The sequence below is a fragment of the Schistocerca nitens genome, chromosome 1 (genome assembly GCF_023898315.1).
Source record: "Schistocerca nitens isolate TAMUIC-IGC-003100 chromosome 1, iqSchNite1.1, whole genome shotgun sequence".
Taxonomy (NCBI): Eukaryota; Metazoa; Arthropoda; class Insecta; order Orthoptera; family Acrididae; genus Schistocerca; species Schistocerca nitens.
Genome location: NC_064614.1, coordinates 1,309,224,721 through 1,309,250,399, shown reverse-complemented (window position 1 = coordinate 1,309,250,399; position 25,679 = coordinate 1,309,224,721). Strand labels below are relative to the sequence as shown.

The 25,679-nt window shown below is 40.4% G+C and overlaps 1 protein-coding gene across 1 annotated transcript in view; it reads left to right on the top strand.

Annotated features, from left to right (window-relative positions):
- Positions 1 to 25,679, top strand: part of LOC126202743 (ubiquitin-protein ligase E3B) — a 312,843-nt gene that overhangs the window by 178,704 nt on the left and 108,460 nt on the right. The window contains exon 12 of the mRNA XM_049936890.1: positions 9,845 to 10,008. Within this exon, the coding sequence (XP_049792847.1) occupies positions 9,845 to 10,008 (164 nt within the window). The remainder of the gene's footprint in view (positions 1 to 9,844; positions 10,009 to 25,679) is intronic.

The window sequence follows — 25,679 nt, the reverse complement described above, 5'->3', positions numbered from 1 at the left end:
CCTGTCATGTATTTAGTCGGCAGCATCTCATTCAGCAAGGCAGTCTGGTATTCGTGTTGATTCAGTTGACATCTCGCTTAGACATCATGTTTACATAGCGTGTGCTTACTTCCCGTTTACGAGTGGGTGTTGTTTTGATTTCGTGAGGTTGTCTCTTGTGACCCCTTTGCTTAATACATTGTTGTTTATCTTGGTGTCTTGCTCGGTTGTCTGTCATCGTGCTTGCCCTACCATCCCCGTTTATCCATGTTGTTTGTTTGCGGGCCGTTCATGTCAGTCCTGCCACGTTTCCGTTAGCGGCAACCCCGCGACAGTTCCTGTTGCGGTTACAGCATTAGAATCTTCACATCACTGTAGCTCATGGAATGCTCTGTATCAATAGAATATTCAGCCAAAGCTGACTTGCCTGGCTGTGATAAGCGTGTGTATCTTCATTGTTCCACACACCTCTCATAAACTGTGCGTGTTGGTTGGCCTATGTATGATTTTTCACAATTTCTGCAAGGAATCTGATACACGTCCACCTTACAAAGCAATAAATCATTCTTTACAGAGCAGAGTAAAGCTGAAATCTTCATGGGAGGCCGGAAGATCACGTCAACACAGTGGTTCTTGAGAATATGGCCTATCTTAGAGGAAAGAGCACCCATCTACATCTACATCTACATCTGCATCCATATATTTACTCTGCAATTCACACTTAAGTGCCTGGCAGAAGGTTCCTTGAACCATTTTCATACTACTTCTCTACCATTCCACTCTCAAATTGTGCGTGGGAAAAAGGAACACGTAAATCTTTCCTTTCGAGCTCTGATTTCTCTTATTTTATTATGATGATCATTTCTCCCTACATAGGTGGGTGTCAGCAAAATATTTTCATATTCAGAAAAGCAAGATGGCGATTGAAATTTTGTAAACAGATCTCATCGCAAAGAAAACTGCCTTTGTTTTAGTGACTGCCACCCCAACCCGCATATCATATCAGTGACTCTCTCACCTCTGTTGCGCAATTACACAAAACGAGCTGCCGTTCTTTGCACTCTTTCAATGTCCTCCATCAATCCTACCTGGTAAGGATCCACACCCGCGCAGCAATATTCCATCAGGGCGGACAAGTGTAATGTAGGCTGTCTCTTTAGTGGGTTTGTCGCATCTTCCAAGTGTTCTGCCAACAAAGTGCAGTCTTAGTTTCGCCTTCCCCACAATATTATCTATGTGGTCTTTCCAAGTTAAGTTGCTCATAATTGTAATTCCTAGGTATTTAGTCGCATTGAGAGCCCTTAGACTTGTGCAATTTATCGTATAAACAAAATTTATCGGATTTCTTTCATTACCCATGTGGTTGACCTTGCACTTTTCTTTGTTTAGTGCCAATTGCCACTTTTCGCACCATACAGAAATTCTCTTTAGACCATTTTGTAATTAGAATTGATCGTCTGATGATTTTACTGGGCGGTAAATTACAACATCATCTGCTAACAATCTAAGGGGGCTGCTCAGATTAACACCTAGATCATTTATGTAAATCAGGAATAGCAGAGGGCCTACGACACTACCCCGCGGAACGCCAGATGTCCCTTCCGTTCTGCTCAATGATTTACCGTCTGTCACTACAAACTGTGACCTCTCTGAGAGGAAATTATGAATCCAGTCTCACAACTGAGATGATACTCCATATGCACGCAATTTGATTAATAGTCGCTAGTGAGGAACGGTATCTGGAAATCTAGGAATATGGAATCGATCTGAGATCCCTTGTTGACAGCACTCATTACTTCATGGGAATAAAAGAGTGTTGCACAAGAACTGTGTTGCACAAAAGCGATATTTTCTGAATCTGTGTTGGTTATGTATCAATAAGTCATTTTCTTCAAGATGATTCATAATGTTAGAGTACAGTATATGCTCCAAAATCCTACTGCAAATATGGGTCACCACATGGGGCAAAACCAGACTTGATCTGATGTAATTCATCCATCCTGTGGGGCCATACTACAAATGTATCATCTACATACCTCCAGAAGACTTTTGGTTTAAAACTTGCTGAATCCAGTGCCTTTTCCTCGAAGTCTTCCATGAGTAAATTAGCTACCAGAGGGGAGAGGGGTCTTTCCGTAGCAACTCCATCAATCTGCTCATAACATTCACCATTAAACTGAGTATATGATCCATAGAATTACGAATGTGGTGTTTACATTTTCCTACTAATGGCTTTAATAAGGAAGATAAATATTTGGCAGAAAGATACATTGGTGAACCAATAGTGCTCGTTATAGGGCTCATAGACAGATCCTCTAGGCACTCACCCTTATCCATCTTGTGAACTTTAGGAAGCACATAAAATCTCTCTGGCACTGCACCTTGCACTTTTAAACTTCTTGTGACTTCCTTTGGTAGTGATGAAGCGTTCAGCAAAGCAGCAGTACTTGTTGTCACCTTGTTGGTAGGATCTTTGTTGGTCTTCTGGTATGCACCAAAACTAGGTAAACCAAATATCTTTTCCTTGTAGACTTCCTAAGGCAAAAGGATGGTAGCATTACCTTTGTCAACACCCAGGGCGACTGTGTCAGTATCCTCAAGCAGCTTTTGTATCGCAAATCTTTCTTCCTTGGGGACATTACTTCTTTGTGGATGATGTTTCGTAATTGCTCAGCATCTTTCACATCTGATTTCTTCAGTTGAATTCTTTGATAGGGGTCGGACAGCTTCTTCGATAGCACCGATGAAAGATGATATCAGCAAAGTCTTTGGAGTAGGAGCAAAATTTAGCCCTTTACTTAGGACAGATAACATAGTTACAGGTATGCAGGTATGTGATAGGGAAGAAGGTAGTAATTCCTTCATATAAAGTGCATTTTTGCCTTACGTGGGTGGTCTCTCCTCGAAGATAGGCCACATTCTTGAGAAACACTGTTAGGGTGAGCATCCAGTCTCCGACGAAGATTGCAGCTTTACTTGGCTCTGTAAAGGACTATTTATTGCTTCATAAGGCAGGTGCACCTATATGCCTTCGCCATAGGCAGCGCATGTGTAAGGATATGTATCTCTTTGCTTCTGACCAGCATCTGTAACTCACAGGTTTGTACTGCCACAGTGGAGCATATAAGGCCGCACTTGGCACCGTGTCGTCAGTCTTACAACTTACTCTGAAGATGGCCAGATGATACGCGGCTGAAATATCACTCAAGAAATTTTATTTGCACAGCTGCATGCCTAAAATTTAATGGACTACTGTATTTACTCGAATCTAAGCTGCACTTTTTTTCTGGATTTTGTAATCCAAAAAGCACCTGCGGCTTAGAATCGAGTGCAAAGAAGGCGGAAGTTCTGAAAAATGTTGATAGGTGCCGACACAACAAAGTTCTGCCATCGAATATATGTAGCGCTACACAGGCATGCTTTGCAGGCACAAAGATAAATACTGGCGCCAAAACCTCTGCATCAGTAAATAAATTAAAAAGAAATGTGGAAGATGAGCTTTTTTTCTCCGCCCTGAGTTTCGACCACTACATTTTCATACATTATCCAACGAAGTAAATACAAATTCCGTATTGTTCATTTCGAATGTAGCAGCATTTCAATGTACTACGAAAATCCGACTGGCAAGACTGTTTGGGATGTTTGTCAATATGGTCAACTCTACGTTCTGAATTTTTTCCTACCTGTGAGAAGAGATGGTTGCTAATAGGAACTTTTATGTATTGTGAATCACATGCAGTATATCCTCTTCACCATAAGAATAATACGAATATAAACATTTTGTCATGTATTCTTTTGTGTTTGCTGCTATCTCATTTAAATCCTGTCTGCCTAATAAAGTACGAAACTAGTGTGAGACAACAGCAAACGCGGAAGAATATACATATCATGTCATGTTTATATTCATATTATTCTTATGCCTAATAGTGATACAGTCAGAAATGAAGCACGGCAATTGACCAGATTTTTAAATCTAAGATGACTCTAATTTCTGTGCAGAATGTAATGTACAAAAGCGGCGTCTGCAAAGATTTTCAAACGGAGAAAATTTTTCGCTAAACTCTCGTTCAGAACATCTTCTATCACACACAGTCTATTATTTGGTTCTTGTTGATCATTATCAAAGAAAGCAGCAGTGTAAGTAACAACAAATAGCAGTCTCTTGCCATTGTTTCGCTAATGAGACGATTCCTCTCTTTTTTTTTAATTGTAAGCGGCGGTAGCGAGCACAAAAGCAAGCCATTCCGCAAGCGGCGACAGGTCATAAACACACATTATCAGAATGCGACAAACAATGCAGGACACAGTACAGTAATGCATTTTCAGCTTAGAGTGATGTAAACACCTATAACAAAGAGAACGGCAGTTATCAGATCTACGAAAAATAAGCAATCAATTCAAACCAGACGAAGCACGTGAAAAAGGAAGGGTACCCATATAAATACGGACAGAGCGCCTGACGCATAGCAATAGCTACCTGGTAAAGCTTCACTGCTAAGCTTACGACTCGAACCTAACTACTGTAGCTGTATCGTCATTCATTCGACCTAAATTGTGTCTCATATTACAATGGACCAACTTTGTTTCGATTTGGTGGTGCGACCTAAAACTATTCTCTCCCCATGAATTTCGAGTCTCAAATTTCAGATGCGGCTTAGATTCAGGAAAAATTTTTCTTCCTTGATTTCGAGTCTCATTTTTCAGGTGAGGCTTAGATTCGAGTGCGGCTTAGATTTGAGTAAATACAGTATTCATTACACCACAAACAGTTGAAAATGCACACGACTAAAAAGTATTTGTACATTATTAGCCATACTCGCTATTTAGTCTTTTGTTAGCAGTATTTTGTATAGAAAAGGGTAAGAGAATTTGTATTGTATTTTACTATAAGAACGGAATAAAGCATAGTGAACTTTTACAAACATCAAGTATTGCTTTTGGTGATTCTTCTATGAGTAAAACAAGGATTTACAAATGGTATGATCATTTCAAGGAAGGCTGTTAAGATGCTGAAGATGGTGTATGCCCTGGAGGACCCAGCAGATTATCAACAAATTAAATTTTGGTAAGAGTGAAAGAAATTATTTAGAATGTTCATAATATCACAATCAGAACAGATGCTAAGAAATTTTTTCACATGTTTTGGGTATAAAATGTGTTCTAAAATTGTTGTATTTATAACAAAAACATGCACAAATAAAAGTTTCTTGGTAGTCACTAGATGAAGTCAATAAAGATGCAGCTCTACAGCCGTTGTGGAGCATATAAGGCCACACTTGGCACCATGTCATCAGTCTTGCAACTTACTCTGAAGATGGCCGGACAATACATGGCCGAAATATCAGTGGAAGAAATTTTATTTGCACAGCTGCATGTCCGAAATTTAATGGACTTTTCAGTCATGTTTACCAACATCACTATGAAAAAATAATACTCATCAGACTGATAAAACACACTAGAATTACAAAGTTTCCTTTATTTGTTTGAACACACCTTGTACTGGAGACGTGATTGAGGAAGAAGTTTTCTCTTACTGTTGCTTGGAAAATATTTGCCATCCAGAAGCCTTCCATGCCACTACATGGCAGTTACTGTTGCTACACCACAGCCAAAATATGTGACCACACAGACCTGTAACCTCCAGTTTACCACCACAATCATAAAATACCCAAGCTCTGAAGTAGCAGCCATTGTTTTTACTTAGAGAGGCAGGTAGAGCATGCTCTTTTATTGTCGACCCCCCCCCCCCCCCCCCCGGTCTCCCCCCCCCCCAAAACCCGAGACAACACTCACATTCATTATTTTGCAGCCCCGATTTCCCAATGCTTAGTTCTTTCCCCTCCATGTGTACAATTGTATCTGGAAGGATGGCTCACTTGCCACATATTGGCGCAAAGCCACTGCAATGCCTGTATCTCAGCCTGATAAAGGCAGACACCTTCCTTCCAGCTGCCACTACACTTCTTCCGCCAGTAGTGTCTCTGAGGTGATGGAATAAATTATCACTGGGCAGCTGTTATGGTAGCCCTTGTCTCAGAAATTGCTATGTCCAGCGTGGCCTTCATAGGCATTGCCGTACATTTGCCCATTTTGTTACCTTGTTAATTGTTAACCCACATTGTCGATAACTTTCTATGGAAACACCAGACTGTTGCCCCCCCCCCCCCCCCCCCTTTTTCCCTTCCCACTTCCCACCTGGAAATGGTCCACGACACTTGCTTGGAGACAAGAATTCTCCATACAGTGCACAGGTGGAGTTTCAGAGCCTGCCTGCCACACTTTGTAAGGGAATTTTTAAAAGGCCATGTTTGTAATATACTTGTGGCTTCACCTTCATCAAGCTTTTTTATTCAGGAGCACAGGATACTTTAAGGCTCCATACTGAGCATAAACTTATTTGCTATATCGGCCAGCCCCATTATGGACCCTCTCCCAACAGGCATCTCGTGCTATCTCTCTCCATTGACGATTTCCTATTGCAGCTCTTGGTGGACCTGTTAATTTCAGTGTTGTCTCAATCACATCTGCTCACGGAGCATAAACATTGGCTTCCACATTTCAGCTAAAAGATGGCGTGTATGGTTATCTGGCATGGAAATAATTCCATCCGCCATCCATGCATCTTGGTCACTGCTCTCCTGTGTGCATAAATCAGAAAAACTTCAATGTCAACACTTGATAGAAAACTTAGTTGCTCCTCCCATATATCTTACCTGGCAGCCCACTGTGTCAAATCTGTGAATGACGTAAACACTCTAAGTGGCACCTTGTGAGGACTAGAGAAACACTCCCCTTTCATTTGTATCAGTCCTTTGTCCGATCATAGTTTGATTGTGGGTTATAGTATATTTGTCTGCATAGCCATCCATCTCGTGGATTTCTAGCATGCTGGGTTAAATAAAAAAACTGAATCCTACAGCTTTCGCTGTTTCTATGTGTAACCTGTCTATCTTACATAGCCTTCACACACAGTTCAACCTCACAGAATCCATTTGGCCTCTAGTGTGTTTCCCACAAATCCAGATAAGAGGCGTTACATGAAAGCTGCCAAATACTACTGTCATTCTGGCAAGAAGTTCTCCTCTGCAAATACATTTGCCAACTGATCTCTCTGTCCAGGCATTTATTTTATGCTTCATTTTCTGATAAATTCCTTGACTACCAATATGAGCCTATCTCTGCTTTCTAATTGCCTCTGGGAATCTTCTTTCATATTCTACTATGAAAGCATCATCTCGACTTACCTGTTACGTACTACAAAAACTTCATCTCTCGTTGCCCATCTTGGACTTACTTCACTTCTGAATAGCAGTTCTCCGGCTTTGGTCATTCACTCGGCATTTCCTATGCTTCGCATGTAGCTTGGGGAAAGCAGATTCATTTGCACAGTTGGTTCTGTGGATCACAGTGATATGGGATGCATTTTTGCCTGTGAAGTGCCCACCCACATGTTACCAAGGTTGTTTTGAGTAAACTGCATAAGTTTTGCTGGAAAGCCCTTGCACATCTTCTATTAAGTCCCAATCTCTCCCTATGTGATTTCTATAATTTGAAGCTCTGAAGAAAGACATTCTTGGCCATTGATTTGCTGTTTAGGAAGAGGTGCAGCACACCTCGGTACAATCTTGGTTCCAAAGAAAACTGCAAATATTTTTCCATGAGGACGTTGACAATCTTATATCACACTGGAACAAATGTATTAACAATTACGACAATTATTTTTTAAGTAATAAAAAGCTTACTTTAATTTTTTCCTGTCTTTGTCATTTTCATTTGACTGCCCCATAACATGCAGGTTGGAGGCTTAACATTCAAATTGGAGGAATACGGAGGTGACCCACCTCCCATAAGATCTTGACATGACCCCAATTTACATCCACTATGTTGGCCCAAAAATAAGCCACCACTGCATATGAGACTTACCCCTAAATTTCAGGGATTTTTCAGAAAAAAAGGGGAGAGAGAGAGAGAATTTGCATGAAAATATATCACACACTGATTGAGAGGAGAAAAATTACCAAAAATGTATTTTATATTTACTTGTAAGACATTGTTATGTACCATAAACATTTGTTCTAACAACTGATACAACTCATTGGCAACATATTTTGTCTTATTTGCTCTCGTCACTAAAAGTACTGGTATTCACTTTATCATTCTCACTCTTATCATTTTCTTCATTTTCTTCCCACAGTACATCATCCTCACTGGCATCCAGCACGTTCAATATATATCATTTCTTGAACCCCTTGATGATGGACCCTGATGATATTCAGGACAATGAAACAAGAATCCATGTGCACAAAAGGGTGAATGGTAGCTTCTTAATCTTACCAGACAGTGTAAGGACACGGTCTTCTTCCAGGAGCCAATCTGAATACATTTTTCAGAGCTTGTCCTTGAACAGTTTGTTTATGGCCACATCTAGTGCTTGTAATTTTGAAGTCATTCCTCCAGGTTTTATGACAAGATCTGTATTTTGTGCAGATAATTTATCTTTTACTTAAAAGCAACAAAAAATGTCATGGCTCTCGTACCAGGCAGTGCTCTATATCTGTGTTGTCAACCAGCCCTTTTCCTGGCAACGAATCACTACACCTGCAGGAAAGTCTTCTTTGGGCATGGTGTTTCTTTTTAGAATGATTAATGGGGCATCCTTCTCCCATCAGCTTTAGCAGCTAATACCACAGTTACTCAACTTTTTTCATTCCCGATTCCTCATAATGAGATACTTTTTGCCGATTTCATCTCTACTGTCATATTGCTCGGCATGTCAAAATTTACTGCCATTTCGTCAGTGTTGCCAATCTGATAAAAAGGGTATGCGTGATTCTTTCATACCTGGATGATGTAATGCTGGAAGTTGACCAGCTTCTCCTCGAAATCTGCTGACATTCACTGTGCTAGTATTGTACTTCATCAGAGAGTAAGGCAGTTTCTCTGCATAAATCCACAACACCAACCAATACTCACATGAAATTCTTGTTGTTGTTCGTTTAAATCTTTTGAAGTTTCCGGGATTTTCCGTTGAAGAATTTCTTGTGAGATAGGCATCCCATCTTTCCTTTTATCTTGCACATAGGAACAAGCCTTAGCTTCAAGTTCCAGGTACTTGCCATATTTCAGTTCCCTGATGGATTTTCTTATTGAAATTGCCTCTGCATGTTTTTCTTCCGAAGCAACCATCACACATTAGATTCACCCAGTCTATATTCTCTTCTAGCCTCTCTGTCGTTTGTGGTTTTAGTATAATGCACAAGTGTACATTCGAAGCATACATCACAACTATTCTGAATTCCTTGGTTTGATGATGCTATTCTCTCTAAATAGTTGTTTGTATCATCACAAATCAGTATCCAACTGAAACTGAATTATAAGGTAATGAAACAGTACTGGTAGTTTTGGCTACAGTTACTAGTTGTATTGTTGCACATGAGCTTAATTTTTGTTGTGCAATTGTTTGTAAAAAGACTGTAGCAGATGTGAACCAGACCCTAATTTTTTGATGGTGAAATTTGGATAAAAAGTGTGGCATATTTTCGGGTCAGTGTGGTACATCTGTGTACAGACTATGCAAGTTACTATATAACACATAGCGGATGGTACTTAGCACGGTACAGTTTGCATGCTGTATGCAATACTCTGTCACAGCAATTTTTTAAAAGTGGGAATAATGATGTAGATTTCTGCGCCATTACTGAACAGTTACGACAATATTCCGGTACAGGGAGAGCTATGATATGGCATTTTAATATCTTATTTGTTATGTAGGCCACTCATCAGAGAAAAATAGCTCCACTTGTTTCCATCCTGACATTTACAATAACATTATAATTTGGGTGCAGTTATTTTATTTCTGTTTCAGAATTTCTTGAGGAAACCATTAAACGCGTCTTTGATCCCTCTCTCAACCTTTTTCGTGTTACGAGTGAGGAGCGGCTCTATCCATCTCCTACGTCTTACATGCAGGATAATCACCTGCAACTGTTTGAGTTTGTGGGAAGAATGCTTGGCAAGGCAGTATATGAGGTAAGAACCACTTTACAGACCAGTTCACTGTAATATAACATGCAAACGTAAAGAAAAATTTATCATAATTTGAGCCCTTTCTAATCGTAAGATCATTGGATATCAATAGCACATTGAAAACCCTCATGTTATTGTGTTTGCAATTATTTCAAATTACAAAAACGTTGTTTTGATGTCAAAATTAAAATTATATTTTTACAGCATGGCCAGTAATAAACTTCCTCTGAAAATATGATCATATAATGTGTTTGTAGAGATCTAGAGCGTATGACTGAAGTGGGTTTGCATACATTTTCTTTCTTTGTTCTCGATTTTGACCTCCAACAATTATTTCGTGTCAGTTACGGAACATTTTCTCACCGTCAGATGTGCACACTCTGCAGCTGTTTACGGTGAGCACTGTTATGTCACATTGAGCTCACATAAAGAAATCTAGATTCAGCAGCTCAGTGGTCGTTTTATGTAATGTTAACTTACTGCATTTTGGACATAAATGATCAACACAACTGATATCTGCATTTTATTATAAAGCTTAACAAGAAGGATATTGAAGGAAAGAGGAAGTAAATAAATTAATTTTGCCAAAGGTTTACTTTTTTGTGTGATAGCAGCTTCTTCTTCTGACTCCCTTTGCTGTAATGTACAGACTTAGACATAAAACCTGGCCGTCGGCCACTGCTGTAGAGACTAGGTCAGTATCGTTCACATGAGGTGGCCAATATAATCGGCATCCTGAGTCTGGCCGTATGTACAATCTGGCAAAACTCCAGGATTCAGAAGTGTATGGAGTAAATGCTGTCATTATTCATGAGCCGCTGCAGAGTTGTATCTGTTCACGGTCTAGTGGTAAATGTCCTACAATGTGGATACAAAGTTGTGAGTTCGAACTCCCTCAATGCCTAATTTTTTAAGTCTTATTTTGGATGTCCGCTAAAGTTCTGTCAGGTGGAACCTCAAAGATAACTCACTTCACTCTCTAATACATAAGCAATAGCAAACATTTCAAGAAACTATTCTACCAAAAAGCTCGTGGCTGCATCAAGATCAGAACAGTTCTTGCTCAAGAGTTTCCTCACCCTGCAGCAGCCAACAGCTCTGTGCCATACACCATACACTGCTTAACACGAGGCGCCAACAGATTAGCCAAGCGTGGTGTGGCGCTTTGAGTGTGTTATCAACTGTCATTTTCTTATTTGCAGTTCTATTATTTAGCTTACACTCAGTATGGGTTTTTGCATGCTTGAAACCTATGAATGTTGTTCAACAATTGTACAGTAGAGTTGCAAGTGCGAAAAGAGCTAACATTTGAGACGTACTATTTGCTATGGGTTTAACAGATGGGTGAAGGCAGCAGAGGCAGCTTGAAATCTTTCTATTGTGTTTGGGATGAGTGCTTTTGGAAAATAAACTTCAGAAAAGGGTTTTCTTATTTCAAGAGATATCGTTCTGACGTGAATGACTTTCAACATTCAGGAAGTCTTGATGACAGATATATGTGGTGAACTGTCCCAATTTAAACATTGTGCAATACTTGCATTCAATAGCCAAGGTTCAGAAGACTGGAGTAGGGGTACTGGATGCTCCAGCTCAAAGCAACAAAATTCAACATGATGACAATTGCTGCATTTTTACTTGAACATCATCAGTTCGCTCAGTGAAAATTCCTATGCAATATTTGTACTGGTGATGTGTTATGAACCCCTTAAATCAATGGCCGAACCCTAACAAATGGCATACACTCAAGCAAATGTCAGTCTGAACATAATTTTTGCAGCCACTGGCTGAAAAAGAGTGTTGTGCTTTTCGAACCTCTCCTCAGGGTTGTGCCTATTGTAGCTGGTATTTGGTGCCAACAACTAACACATCATTTTGTTACAGTGAAATAAAAACTGCATCATGTGTTGCTACTACAAGATAATGTATTCTGCTGATATCACAAACAAAGCTGTCCAGGTATTTTTTGAAAAGTCATCCTTCACACACTTTTTCTCGTGATCTTATACTCTCAAATGTTTAAAAGGCCCATTCCTTATCAAAAAACCACCTAGAAAATACCTTTCTGGACAAAAATGCACTTCAAACCTGGTTTGATGACATTTTTAGAGATAATCCTGCACAATTCTACAGGTTTGGAATCAGTAAACTACCTCAGCATTGTCAGCATGTTTTAGATAATGTTAATGTTGGAGAACAGTCTGTTGGAAAATGCTATTAGATTATGCACTGTACAAATAAAAACCTAATGGTTCTTATCATGAAAACCATATACCAAAAGTCTACTGTAATACAACTCAAGGAATCTGTAACATGAATGAGCCTATATCGGCATGACTTATGAAGATAATATTCACCATGGTCTTTGAAACGGTCTATGTTTACTTGCTATCCCATGTTGCTGTCAAGTTCTATAGAAACATGGCAGTCCATAAGCAAATAAATAAGATTTCCTTCTTGATTTTGGATTTGGCTGCGTGTAGGTCTGTCACAAATGTCATAAAAATATTGCTGTCGGTGAGATTGGAAACGCAAGCCTACGCAGCCTGTGCTTCATTGGCAATCACATTATCTCGCAGCTGGTGAAGAGCTATAGTATTAGTTTCTCCTTTATTGCACCAGTAGGGACTACGATAGCTAAATTTCAATGTAGAATATGAGATTAGATGCAAGTTTGACATAGAATGACTTTCCTGGACTCAAAACCGTAAATTAATAACATTGTTTCACACATTATGTGCAAATCACTCAGGTTATTCAATGAAGGTGATACAAGAAGATCAAGTGAATTTAGTAATATGATTCTGTGCCATCCAGGAAGTAAATGTTCATTTGCAGCATTGCCAAACATATACCGCATTCGAGTCTCGGTCGGGCACACAGTTTCAATCTGCCACGAAGTTTCATATCAGCGCACACTCCGCTGCAGAGTGAAAACCTCATTCTGGAAACATCCCCCAGGCTGTGGCTAAGCCATGTCTCCGCAGTATCCTTTCTTTCAGGAGTGCTAGTTCTGCAAGGTTCGCAGGAGAGCTTCTGTAAAGTTTGGAAGGTAGGATACGAGGTACTGGTAGAAGTAAGGCTGTGAGGACGGGGTGTGAGTCTTGCTTGGGTAGCTCAGTTGGTAGAGCACTTGCCCGTGAAAGGCAAAGGTCCCGAGTTCTAGTCTCGGTCCGGCACACAGTTTTAATCTGCCAGGAAGTTTCATATACCACATTGTTGCAAGATTCCTTTGTACTACTAGCAGAAAGAATGCTAGCCATTGTATTCCTTGAACCATCTGCGAAGTGACTACACATTCTGTCTCAATGCAGCTGCATAGGGTCAGAAAAATGAAAGCATATCTCACTGAGTCTTATTCGCATTTCTGTACCTAGGTTTAGGGGCTAAAGCATAGTTACTAATAACATTCAGACACACTGACTGCAAATTAAAGGTTACACATCAAGAATTGCCACAGTTATTTGCATTTTTTTTGTCTGAAGCATACTGCAAACTGATAAGCTTGTCACAAGATATGATTCACATTTCTGGAGCATCTCCAGTGTTTATACTGTCAACATTACAAGTAGACGACATATCTTTTTTATAATTATAAACTTAGAAAATATTTTGATTTAGATTGATGTCATTGTCACTATCTGCAAAACAGACAAATGAATGGACAACACTACAGCATTGATTGCAAAATGTGAGGATCCGCAGGGAGTCTTCGTAAGTTACAAATGACAAAGTCCCAAGCAAGAAAGGCTACTGTGGAAACCACATGCAGTGGCAGAAAATGTGTACTCAAAAGCCACTTAAAATTAAATTATTCACAGTTTGTGAGGGATCTCAAATTTCTATATTCTGTCATTACTGCAGTAGAGGCAAAGGTAGGACTTTTAATTCACTTGTAAAATTACCTTGTTGGTCTTGAAAATATAATTTTCCAACTTTCTGTTGCTCATTACACATGGATTGTCCAAATCATTTATCCAAGTTAAATGTAACTACTGTAACTATCTAGTGAATATAGTAAGATAGTTCAGCTCCGGGCCTGGAAGTCTGTCGAACGTCGTTCAGTCACCAAACATTTTCTGGGTGGTATTTAAGATATAGCTGTTTTTTGAGACAATACTTGACTAAATGTAACATATAAAACATGTCAGTTGCATAGCAGATGTTAATATTTGTTAAGGAATTATCTGCAGAAGTAATGTAATTACCACAGAATGAACGGGTAGTTCATACATTACTGAAAAAATATCTGTTTGTGTCTACAGTGATAATTTATTTAAATTGCAACTGTAGACCTACACATATACCTTTTCAGGGAGCTACTGTATCGGTCACTGTTCCACCTGCAATATGTTATGAATATGCTTCTTATATTAGACCGAGGAAATTGACAAGTGTTTCCTTCCAAATGTTAGAAGTCTTTGGTTCCACTCTCTGCTTGTTCTCAAGGGAAATGTGAGGCATCGTAGCAGGGCAGGTGTTCCTAGTCCCAAATCAAGGGGCTTTCTCACGGAGCAGAGAGGAGTAAGTAGAGCTTAAGGGGAGTTGGAGCACCCTATCCTGACAATGTTAAATTTAGTGACTTGGTTTCCCTGTACTTCAGGAACCACTGTAGCCACTGACATGAAACTTTTACAGGACATTAAACTGTATGTTCTGAGTCTACTGAACTACAATAATTGCATTTCAGCCTCCACATTCGTAAAAACAATTTTTTAATTGCACGGTTAAAATTTTGTGTAATTTTTTTGTACGTTATCCTAAATAATTTTAATTATATAACATTATGTTCTTCTTTTAGTTCAGTAGACTCAGGATATGTATGTAATTACTCCCCGAAAATTTGAATACTCTACTCAAAGTGGTTTCTGACCTTTAGGGAAACATGCAACAGAAAATGTAAATTTTCAGGAACAGCTTCAAAAATTTCAAAAGACTGTAACTCACTTTTTTTATTTTTAGTCACTCAGAGGCATCCTGCACCATACTATATATCATCCTCTTGATCTTTTTCCAAGTTTTTTCTTCTTCCTGGACTCCTTAGTGGCTAACTGTGCTGCATACTCTATTTTATCAATGCAAACCTTGTCCATCCGTTAAAGTTCTCTGATGCATTTTGCTCCAGGGTCAATTCGCATATGCTGTAGCACTGTCATCCTACCAATGTTGCCATAATTAAAAGCAATAACAGCATCACTAATCCCCAACTTCAGTGTCTTCATTCCAACAAAAACATTTTTTGGTAAGCGAATCCTTAGAATATTATTGAACGACTCATTGGGATTTTGGGTCTGACCATGCAGACACTTGTTCAGTAATTAAGGATATGTGTGGATGGATATGTGTGTGTGTGCGAGTGTATACCCGTCCTTTTTTCCCCCTAAGGTAAGTCTTTCCGCTCCCGGGATTGGAATGACTCCTTACCCTCTCCCTTAAAACCCACATCCTTTCGTCTTTCCCTCTCCTTCCCTCTTTCCTGATGAGTCAACAGTTTGTTGCGAAAGCTTGAATTTTGTGTGTATGTTTGTGTTTGTTTGTGTGTCTGTCGACCTGCCAGCACTTTCATTTGGTGAGTCACATCATCTTTGTTTTTAGATATAAATTTTATAATGAGATAAATATCAAAAAATGTGGAAAAAAATTTTTTTTTTCCGTTCTAACTCCCCTTCATCAAAGTTGTTGCCCATAAGAAGTGTCGATGCTCCCAGGCCATCTTTTGCGTAGGTAGTCAGTGCTAGAGTAAGTGCATCACCACTAATGTCATTCAAACCAAGTGGACAGTGTAACACCACCACATTCACCGAGCACCCATAACATTCTGTTCAGAAAATTGTTAATATCATCTACTCGCAACAATTACAACATAATTGCTACTGACACTTTGCCTAGAAAAGCAATAGCCTTATGAATGAGAATTTCTGTTTGTGGCACGCCTCAGACTGAGATAAAAAATAACAATAACGTGTTAAAAAAATATAGTGAAGGGCAGGGCCTGAATTTAGTTTCTCGAGTTCTTGCAGTTTGATCCCAAATAATTCCTGACAGTTGCGCATTAATACATCCTTACAGTTATGGAAATATTCATATGGGTATTGTAGTTTAATTGCTTTAACACTTGATTATGTTAAGGAATATTCTGTTTTGAGTTGAATATGATTAATTTGAGTTTCAGTCCATTTTCTGACGAGTTACAGAGTGATGTCTGAACTGTTTTGACAGCTGTGTTGCCTGACTCTGGAAGGAGTTGTGGCACCTGTCAGTCAGTACTGAATGCAGATGTGCACAAATATATCTACTGTAATAAGGGATACTCCCCTTTGCTGCCTGCTTCCATACCATAATTGTAAAATAACGTAAAGCTCATTCTGCTGAAATACCCAATGTGCACAAGTCCTTAAATTAAACGTTCGTACGGCATTGATGGCTGGCAGTTTTGCTGCCGAGTTGCAGATCTTTTCAGTTGGCGCCACAATGGGTGACTTGCATGTCGATGATGATGACAATCCAACTCTCAGCCCCCGTGTGGAGAACATACCTGACCCAGCTCGGAACCGAACCCGGGCCCTCTCCATACTAGTCAGACACATTGACCACTCAGCTAAGGACACGGTCAGTTGTTAAATAAGTGTCTGTAAGCAGTAGTAATGCTGAAACGAAAAAGCCTGTTGAACGAAAGAATCGGGAAGTCCCTGGTTCTTGCAACTTTTTGCAGTCAACTATGATAAGAATCTCATGTTGTGTTATAACAACAAAAATAACCAATTTTTGGCAATAAAGTGAAATTGGATAGATAAAAAATCTATGCACCAATTGGCAGCAGGAGAACACACATATGAAAAAGGTTTTACTTTGCAAGCTTTTGGAGCCAATGGCTCATTCTTCTGGCAGATAGGTTGAAGGAGAAGAAAGAGGGACGAGGGGAAAGAAACTGGATAGGAAATGGGGCAGAGTTTGGAAAAGTCACCCAAAACTCTAAGTCAGGGGAGACTTACTGGACTTACCCATCAGGTAAGTCTCCCCTGACATGGGGTTCTGGGTGACTTTTTCAAACAGTACCCCTTTTCCTACACCTCTCCAGTTTCTTATACTTCACCTTTCTTCCTTCCCTTCAACCCTTCTGCCGGAAGAAGGAGCCACTGGCTCTCAAAGCTTGCATAAGTAAAACCTTTTTTATATGTGTGTTCTTCTGCCACTGGCTGGTGAGTAGATTTTTTATCTATCCAATTATATTGTATCTAAAAACAAAGATGATGTGACTTACCAAACAAAAGCGCTGGCAGGTCGATAGACACACAAACATACACACAAAATTCAAGCTTTCACAACCAACGGTTGCTTCATCAGGAAAGAGGGAAGGAGAGGGAAAGACGAAAGGATGTGGGTTTTAAGGGAGAGGGTAAGGAGTCATTCCAATCCCAGGAGCAGAAAGACTTACCTTAGGGAGAAAAAAGGACAGGTATACACTCGCGCGCACACACACATCCATCCGCACATACACAGACACAAGCAGACTTTTGTAAAGGCAAAGAGTTTGGGCCCTTAAAACCCACATCCTTTCGTCTTTCCCTCTCCTTCCCTCTTTCCTGATGAAGCAACCGTTGGTTGCAAAAGCTTGAATTTTGTGTGTATGTTTGAGTTTGTTTGTGTGTCTATCGACCTGCCAGCACTTTTGTTTGGTAAGTCACAATATCTTTGTTTTTAGATATAATTTTCCCATGTGGAATGTTTCCCTCTATTATATTCAATTATATTGTATCATATATTGCTTCAGATCCCATAAATTTTTATTTTCTCACGTCATACTAAAACAAGTTGTATGGGATGATAGGAGGAAAATAATTATATGATTCTGAGAAAAATTATTTACTTATGTGGTGCTACCAAAGTCAGAACAGTTTTTTGTGTGTGTGTGTGAAGTGTAAATATTGGTATCACCTCATGTTACTTTTTCTTGTGATGGAAAGTGAATGGACATTCTATTATTGATTAATATTCTAATGACTAATGATGTGATATCTGTTCCATTTGCTCCATTGAATCTGTGAACAGAGTTCCACGTTGGTCACTTGACAGATGTGCAGATTGTGAACTCTACACATTGCATTCAGAATCGAGATGATGTCTTTCTGTTTATATCGTAGCGTCTGCTACTGTGTTGGTCAGTCAACTGCCATAAACAAATCAGCACTGTTTATTGCTGCACTTGTCACAAGTCATGACTTCGAAGAGTGCACTTTCTATGTTAAATATATTTTAACATTGTAGGGCGCCACAGATTGCTTCTTACCGTAAAGAAGACACACAAAGCTGCAGACAGGCACAATTGAAAAACACTTACATAAAGCTTTTGGCCACAGCCTTCATCAGTAAAACACACACACACACACACACACACACACACACACACACACACACACACACACACACACACGAGCAAGCACACCTCAGACACACACGACTGCCAATGGCAGCATCTTGGGCCAGAATGCAACTATCGCTTGGGATGCAAGCAGTGATCTGGAAGGGGCAGGGAAGGGGAAGGGACAGTAGTGTACGGGTGGGGAGAGAGATGAATGCCATCAGGTGGAGTGTGCAAGGACTAGACTGCAGGTGCAGCGTTAGGAGATTGTGAGCCAGGGAGGTGGGGAAAAAATAAGCAGAGAAGGAAAAAAAAGGAGATGAGCGAGGAAGGATGGATTGGCAGAGGGCTGCAAATAAACAGGGTGGGAGACAAAAGTGGGAGGAGATGAAAGGGCATAAGGTATAGAAACTGTGGGGTGGAGGGTGTGGGGACACTATGTTACAGTAGGTTAGGCTGGGATAATTACAGTAGTGCAGAATGTGTTGTAGGGATAGCTACCATCTGTGCAGTTCAGAAAAGCTGGTGGTGGAGGGAGGATCCAGATGGCTCGGGAAGTGAAGCAGCCATTGGAATCATGTGTGTTATGTTCAGCTGCGTGTTGTGCCGCAGGGTAGTCTACTTTTCTCTTGACCACAGTTTGGTGGTGACTGTTCATTCTGGTGGTCAGTTGTTTGGTAGTCATACTGATATAAAAAGCTGTACAGTGATTGCAGCAGAGCTGGTAAATGACATGGCTACTTTCACAGTGGCCTGGCTCCTGAAGGGGTATGATAAATCTGTGACAGGATTGGAATAGCAAGTGCTGAGTTAGTGGATTGGGTAAGTTTTGCACCTGGGCCTGGGCCAAGGATCATCTCCCTGTGGCAAGGGTTTGGGATTGGGAGTGGCATAGGGATGGAGTAGGAAGTCGTGGAGGTTGGGTTGGTGACAGAACACTGCTTTAGGAGGGGTGGGAAGTATCTCGGGTTGGGTGTCCTTCATTTCAGAGCATGATGATTGGTAATCTAAGACCTAGCGAAGGATGTAGTTCAGTTGTTCCGGTCCAGGATGTTTGTTGGGGGGGGGGGGGGGGGAGGATTGGGGGTTTGAGGGGAAATGGCACAGGAGGTCTCTTTGCAGACTAGGTTTGGAGGATAGAGCCTATCTCTGAATGTCCCAATGAGACACAGAATATACTGAATGAGGGAGTTTTTGTTACTGCAGATATGCCATCCCTGGTGGCTGGTCAGGGTAAATGGCAGGGATTTTTTGGTGTGAAAGGGTTGACAGCTGAATTTTGGTATAGGGCTAAAAGTGAAGCCGTTGCGTAGGACTGAAACAACTGCAGAGCTGAGGGTTTTGGTGGAAAGGTTAACAACAGCATTAAAGGAATGTTTTGACTCTGAATTTGGTGGAGGTTGCTAGGGAGTTTTGGTGGATGTGGCAAATTGAAAAGGCCAGCCAGAGAGGGTTTAGCACAGTGAGTGGTGGACGAGGAGGAGCTCTGTTGATACGACAGTGGTTAGGTAGTGGTGCCCGTGGGTGGCAGTAGGAAGTTAGCAGGTTGGATGGCTTATGGAGGTGGTTTCTGGAATGAATGCACCTCCAGGTGCTGGAGACCAAGGGATTCAGTTTCGGAGATGTGATGACTGCAAAGTTGTAGTATCTTGTGGAGGGAGCAGAGGTGGTTCCGAGATGCCTGTGCCGTGGAGGTGTGTTTCTGCAGTACCAGTTTTGTGAGAGACAAGAGACTGGTGGAATCTGAAAAGGTGTAGTCATTGCAAAAAGAGGTGTGGGATACAGAGAAAGGAATCTTTAGTTAAGCTATTTGGGGGGTGGGGGGATTGAGTGGTTTAGGCAAAATTTGAGAAACAGGATGTGGACTGGGTTTTAGCCAGGGAAAGGGGTACTTTTCTGAACTGGCACAGAAAGATGGAGCAAGGGTCCATTGTGGCAGGAATGGTGCAAATGAAACGAGAATGATGCAGAAATGAGCAAAATAGGTGTTGATAGTTGTGAGAGGAGCTGGATAAGCAAAAAGACATGTAAAGAGGCATAAGAAAATAGGTAAAGACACACAGAAAAGCAAAAATATGCACAGATACATAAAAATATGCGAGGGAGTGGGGGGGAGGGGATGGGTTAGGTCGAAGATCAAAAGTTTGTGTGACAAGGGCAAATATGAAAAACAAAATGCAAAAGTATGTCAGAATGAGGGATACCTTCACAGAAAGGCAGTATCCCCCAGACCTGTCTCGCAAACAGATCTTCCATGTCGTTTCCCCTCGTACCCCCAATCCCTCTTTCATCCCCAAGAAACAGCCATAAAGGAGTGTCCCCTTCATCATCCAGTACCACCCTGGACTGGAACAACTGAACCACATCCTTCACCAGAGCTTTGAGTACCAATCATCATGCCCTGAAATGAGGGTCACCCTACCTGAGATACTTCCCACCCCTCCTAAAGTGGTGTTCTGACACCCACCCAATCTCCCTAACATCCTAGTCCATCCTTGTGCCAATCCCAATACCTTGCCACAAGGATCATATCCCTGTGGGAGACTCAGGTGCAAAACCTGCCCAATCCACCCACCCTGCACTTCCTCTTCCACTCCTGTCACAGGTTTATCCTACACCGTCGAGAGCTGGGCCACCTGTGAAAGTAGCCATGTCGTTTACTAGCTGTGCTACAGTTTGTATGACTACCCATCAGCTGTCCACCAGGATGAACGGCCACCACCAGACTGTGGCCACCTGCAACGTAGACCACCCTGTGGCACAATCAGCAGCTGAACATAACACATTTGATTCCAATGGGTGCTTTACTACCTGAGCCATCTGGATCCTTCCCTTCACCACCAGCTTTTCTGAACTGTGCAGATGGGAGTTATCCTTGGAACACATTCTCTGTTCCCATACTTGTCCCAGCTTCAACCTATGGTAACGTACTCTCCCAACACCCTCCACCCCACAGTTCCACCCCCTGTGTCCTATCATCTCCTCACCTTCTCATCTCCCACCCTGTTTATTTACAGCCCTCTTCAATTCATCCTTCCCCACTCCTCTCCTGTTTCCCCTTTTCTGCTCCTTTTTTCCATATCTCCCTCCCCCACAACCTCCTGAAGCTGCGCCTGTTGTCAGTCTAGTCTCTGCACCAGACAACATTCATCTCTCTCCCCACCCGTGCGCTACTATCCCTTCCCCACCCCCTCCAGACTGTTGCATCCCACGTTATAGTTGCGTTTTGCTCTGAGATACTGGAGTTGGCAGTAGTGTACATGAGATGTACACTTGCTTTTGTGTGTGTGTGTGTGTCTTTTTCTTTTCACCCCCCCCCCCCCCCCCCCCACTGCTGAAGGCTGTGGCCGAAAGCTTTATTTGTGCTTGTCTGCAACTTGATGTGTCTTCTGTACAGAAAGTAGCACTCTGTTTGCTGATATTGCTAACTCAGGTTTCCATTGTTCAAATGTATTTTAGAAGTAATTCATCCACCAAGAATTTAGTTAATCCAACGTGCAGGACACAGGTTGAGTGAAAATGGATTTTGTTACTTACAATTACATATAAATATTTCACAGTGATATTTAATGCAGTTTCTATTGTTGCTTGTCTTTTAAATCTATTCATACAATGCACAAATGTGAACAGATGCACGCACGTGTGTGCACGCGCATTGTAAATGCTTTCTGGCAGTGCATGAGGAGGAGACTGAAAGGTAACGGATTTATTCCGATGAGCTACTTAAAGCATTCTATGTGGGAATGACCAGCAACAAACTGTCCATTCGCATGAACGGACACAGGCAGACAGTGTTTGTTGGTAATGAGGATCACCCTGTTGCTAAACATGCCTTGGTGCACGGCCAGCACATCTTGGCACAGTGTTACACCGTCTGGCTTATCTGGATACTTCCCACTGACACCAACCTATCAGAACTCCGGAGATGGGAACTTGCCCTTCAATATATTCTCTCTTCCCGTTACCCACCAGGCTTGTACCTCACCTGTCATTCAACATCATCTTTGCCTCTGTACTTCCGCCTCGACTGACATCTCTGCCCAACCTCTTTGCATTTACATATGTCTGCCTGTGTGCGTATGTGTGTGTGTGCGCGTGAGTGTATACCTGTCCTTTTTTTCCCCCTAAGGTAAGTCTTTCTGCTCCCGGGATTGGAATGACTCCTTGCCCTCTCCCTTAAAACCCACATCCTTTCGTCTTTCCCTCTCCTTCCCCTCTTTCCTGATGAAGCAACCTTGGGTTGTGAAAGCTTGAAATTTGTGTGTGTGTTTGTGTGTTTTTCATTGTTTATATTGTCTCTATCAACATACCAACACTTTCGTTTGGTAAGTTACAGGTTCTTTGTGTTTAGATATATTTTTGCTATGTGGAATGTTTCCCTCTATTATATAAAAGGGCAAACTGAAATTCACATGAGCGATGCTGATTTGTGGACATATACATCTCGGCGTCGAGGAAATACATTGTATTTGAACCGAGAAAAACTGATGTTATGAGTATTGCCCTGTAATACAGTGGGTCCGTTCTCTTATCCTTCATATATGCAGGAGTCACCGGCGCTGTTTTTCAGTCGCTTGGAAATTTGGATGGGTGAGAAATTTGTGATAAATACAAGCTAAGCAACTTGTTTTTTTCTTCATCACATTATCTGATCTTCGGACATTGGGAAGACCTTTGCTGTTCGATACATATTTCGTACATAATAATGTACAACAACCCAAATTCACTATCAAGAAATCCAAAGCAATTGTGGATTGCTTTAACACATTGTCTTGCACTGAACTTCCTGCATAGGGCTGCATTCCCCCATTCCCTGTGCCGTCTGTTTCCCTGTTACACCAAAGTACGTTCTATCACAGGCTCGATGAATAGTGATGTGGCTTGATGATGGAAATTGATTAATAATTGCATGAATAATTGGAAAAATTGATTGGAAAGACTAGTTGAAAGAAATTTGAAGGTAATTTATGAATCTATACACAATCCTGTGTGAACTTTAACTGATACCAGTATCAACAGACCTTGAGTATCAGTATCAATACATTCAAGGTCAATATTTATAATTTGCGTTATGTAGTGCTTCACATTGATTCTATTGTGCTTAGTCTTAATTGTGACAATATTGATGCAGGATTGCTCCTCTGGATATTGCGTCAAGTTCTTCTTGTCTGCTCTGAACCTCTTGATGCAGGATCTCGGCAGCAAACAAAATGATGAACAGATATGTGTGGATGTCTTAAATGTGCGAATAAATTTTGCTTTTGCTAATAACTTTTTATAACACTTTTAATGTACTGTTAAAATACACTTTTTTTTTTAACAACGGTGGTACGACGGATCAGAGCTTACGTCCATACACTACCACTTATCGAAACAAAACCGTGAAGATACAGGAATTAACAAATTGAATAGCGTATTTCTTATTTTTTTTCCTACAGATGTTTAATGATGTGTCAAAACATTATCCTTGCAACAAAATAACTGCTTAATTTATCTTTGGCGGGATGTATTACCATTCTAGTCTTATATATGTTACAGTGAAACATCGAAATCTGGAGAATGTCGACTTTCACCTGTGAATGTCGACATTCACATAGTCGCTTAGTGTACGTCCAAAATATTTGCTAAATACCCTTATTTCTGACTTACAGCGGTAAATGTTGACATTCACCATGCGCTAATGGTGAATGTTGAACATGTTGGAGATTTATGTTTTCTTCTCCATAATTCAGTCGCTATAAAACGTCACAAGTGTGACGTAACATTTTCGCCTCTCTTTCTGAAAGGAATGACCAAGAATTTAAAATACACAGTACATTCTACATGAGAAAAGAAAATAATAGTTATAACAAATTACTTACTTATGTGATTCAAATCTTATTTATTGCAACAACTTAAACTATTATGACACTTTGAATTGCACAAGAGCCCTTGCTTTTACACCTTCATTTATTTGTGGAACACTTACTTTTGCAATGGCAGTGTGTATAGCTTTGTCCCCCACTTTCCGAATTAGCTGTAGCTGCTTCTCTCAGCGATATTTCTTGAAAAGAAATCTCATCTATGGAAAGTAACTTTTAATACAAATTACGAACTGATTACGTGTGTAAAGCTGCTTGATTTTTATTTGCCAGTTTATAGAAGTCGGAGTCTTCTATTCCAACAACAACTGCTAACACATTTCAGCTATCTGTACGATCACATTTGACATCAGGGACTTGTATTTGTACATTATTACCTATTTGAGCAGGAGGAAATTATTTTTGTGGGGTTTCATAACATCTTTGTTTCTTGCACTAGAAGATTTTCTTTCACAGCCGCTCTTTTTGTAGAAATCAACTCGTGTTTTTCAGACAGAATTTGATGTGAAGATGTTGTAGGTTGTAGGGCCTGTTCAGTATTTTTCTTTGGAATATGGTTTTCGGTATGACCACCGCTCAATTTTTTTTTATAAGTATTCACAGTTTCTTCAAGGTGTTCTTCGGTTTCAGAAGTATTGGCAATTTCTTTGAGTCGTTCTTCAGTTTAAATATTTGTGATTTGTTCGCCAGGCATAAAAGGCGATGCTATGACTCTTTTTGCTTTAACGCCAAACACGGCTTTGTAAGGACTTTGGCGTATTCCTTCGTGGTATGTAGGGTTCTTGGCAAATTGAACAAAGGGTAAACCATCTGACCATTTATTTGTATTGTTATCTTTTGTCCATGCAGTTTGCATATTCTGTATATCCTGATTGGCCCTTTCAACTGAGCCTTGTGTTTGACTGTGACGAGGCTTTTCATGAACTATTTTAACATCTTTCCACATAGCACATGGTTCGGATGTGACTTTATTACTAAATTCTCTACCATTATCTGATTGCAATATTGCTAGTCCACCAAATGTTAAAAATATTGAAAGAACGTGATGCGCTACTTCTTCAGCTCTTTTAGTTTTCAAAGGTCGTAGCTGGACAAACTTAGTTAAATGATCTTGATACACCATTATGAACTTATATTCACCATCTCTGTTTGACTGCGGATCTATCATATCAACTTGACATCTTGAGTTTAATTCAGAACTAATCATTGGCTTCACAACAATACCTTTCTTAAGTGCACTGTGTTTCATTTGACACTGTTTGCATAAATTTAAATACAACATTACAACTTCATATTTAATATTTTTGTATTTAACTTGCAACTCTTTAAGCATACATGTTCTTCCTCCGTGGCCTATTCTGATATGAGTTTCATATAGTATACTCTACAATTCTTCATTGGTAACATAATACTGTCTGTTCATTTCCCCTGGTTTTAATGGAACAATTAACTTCTCG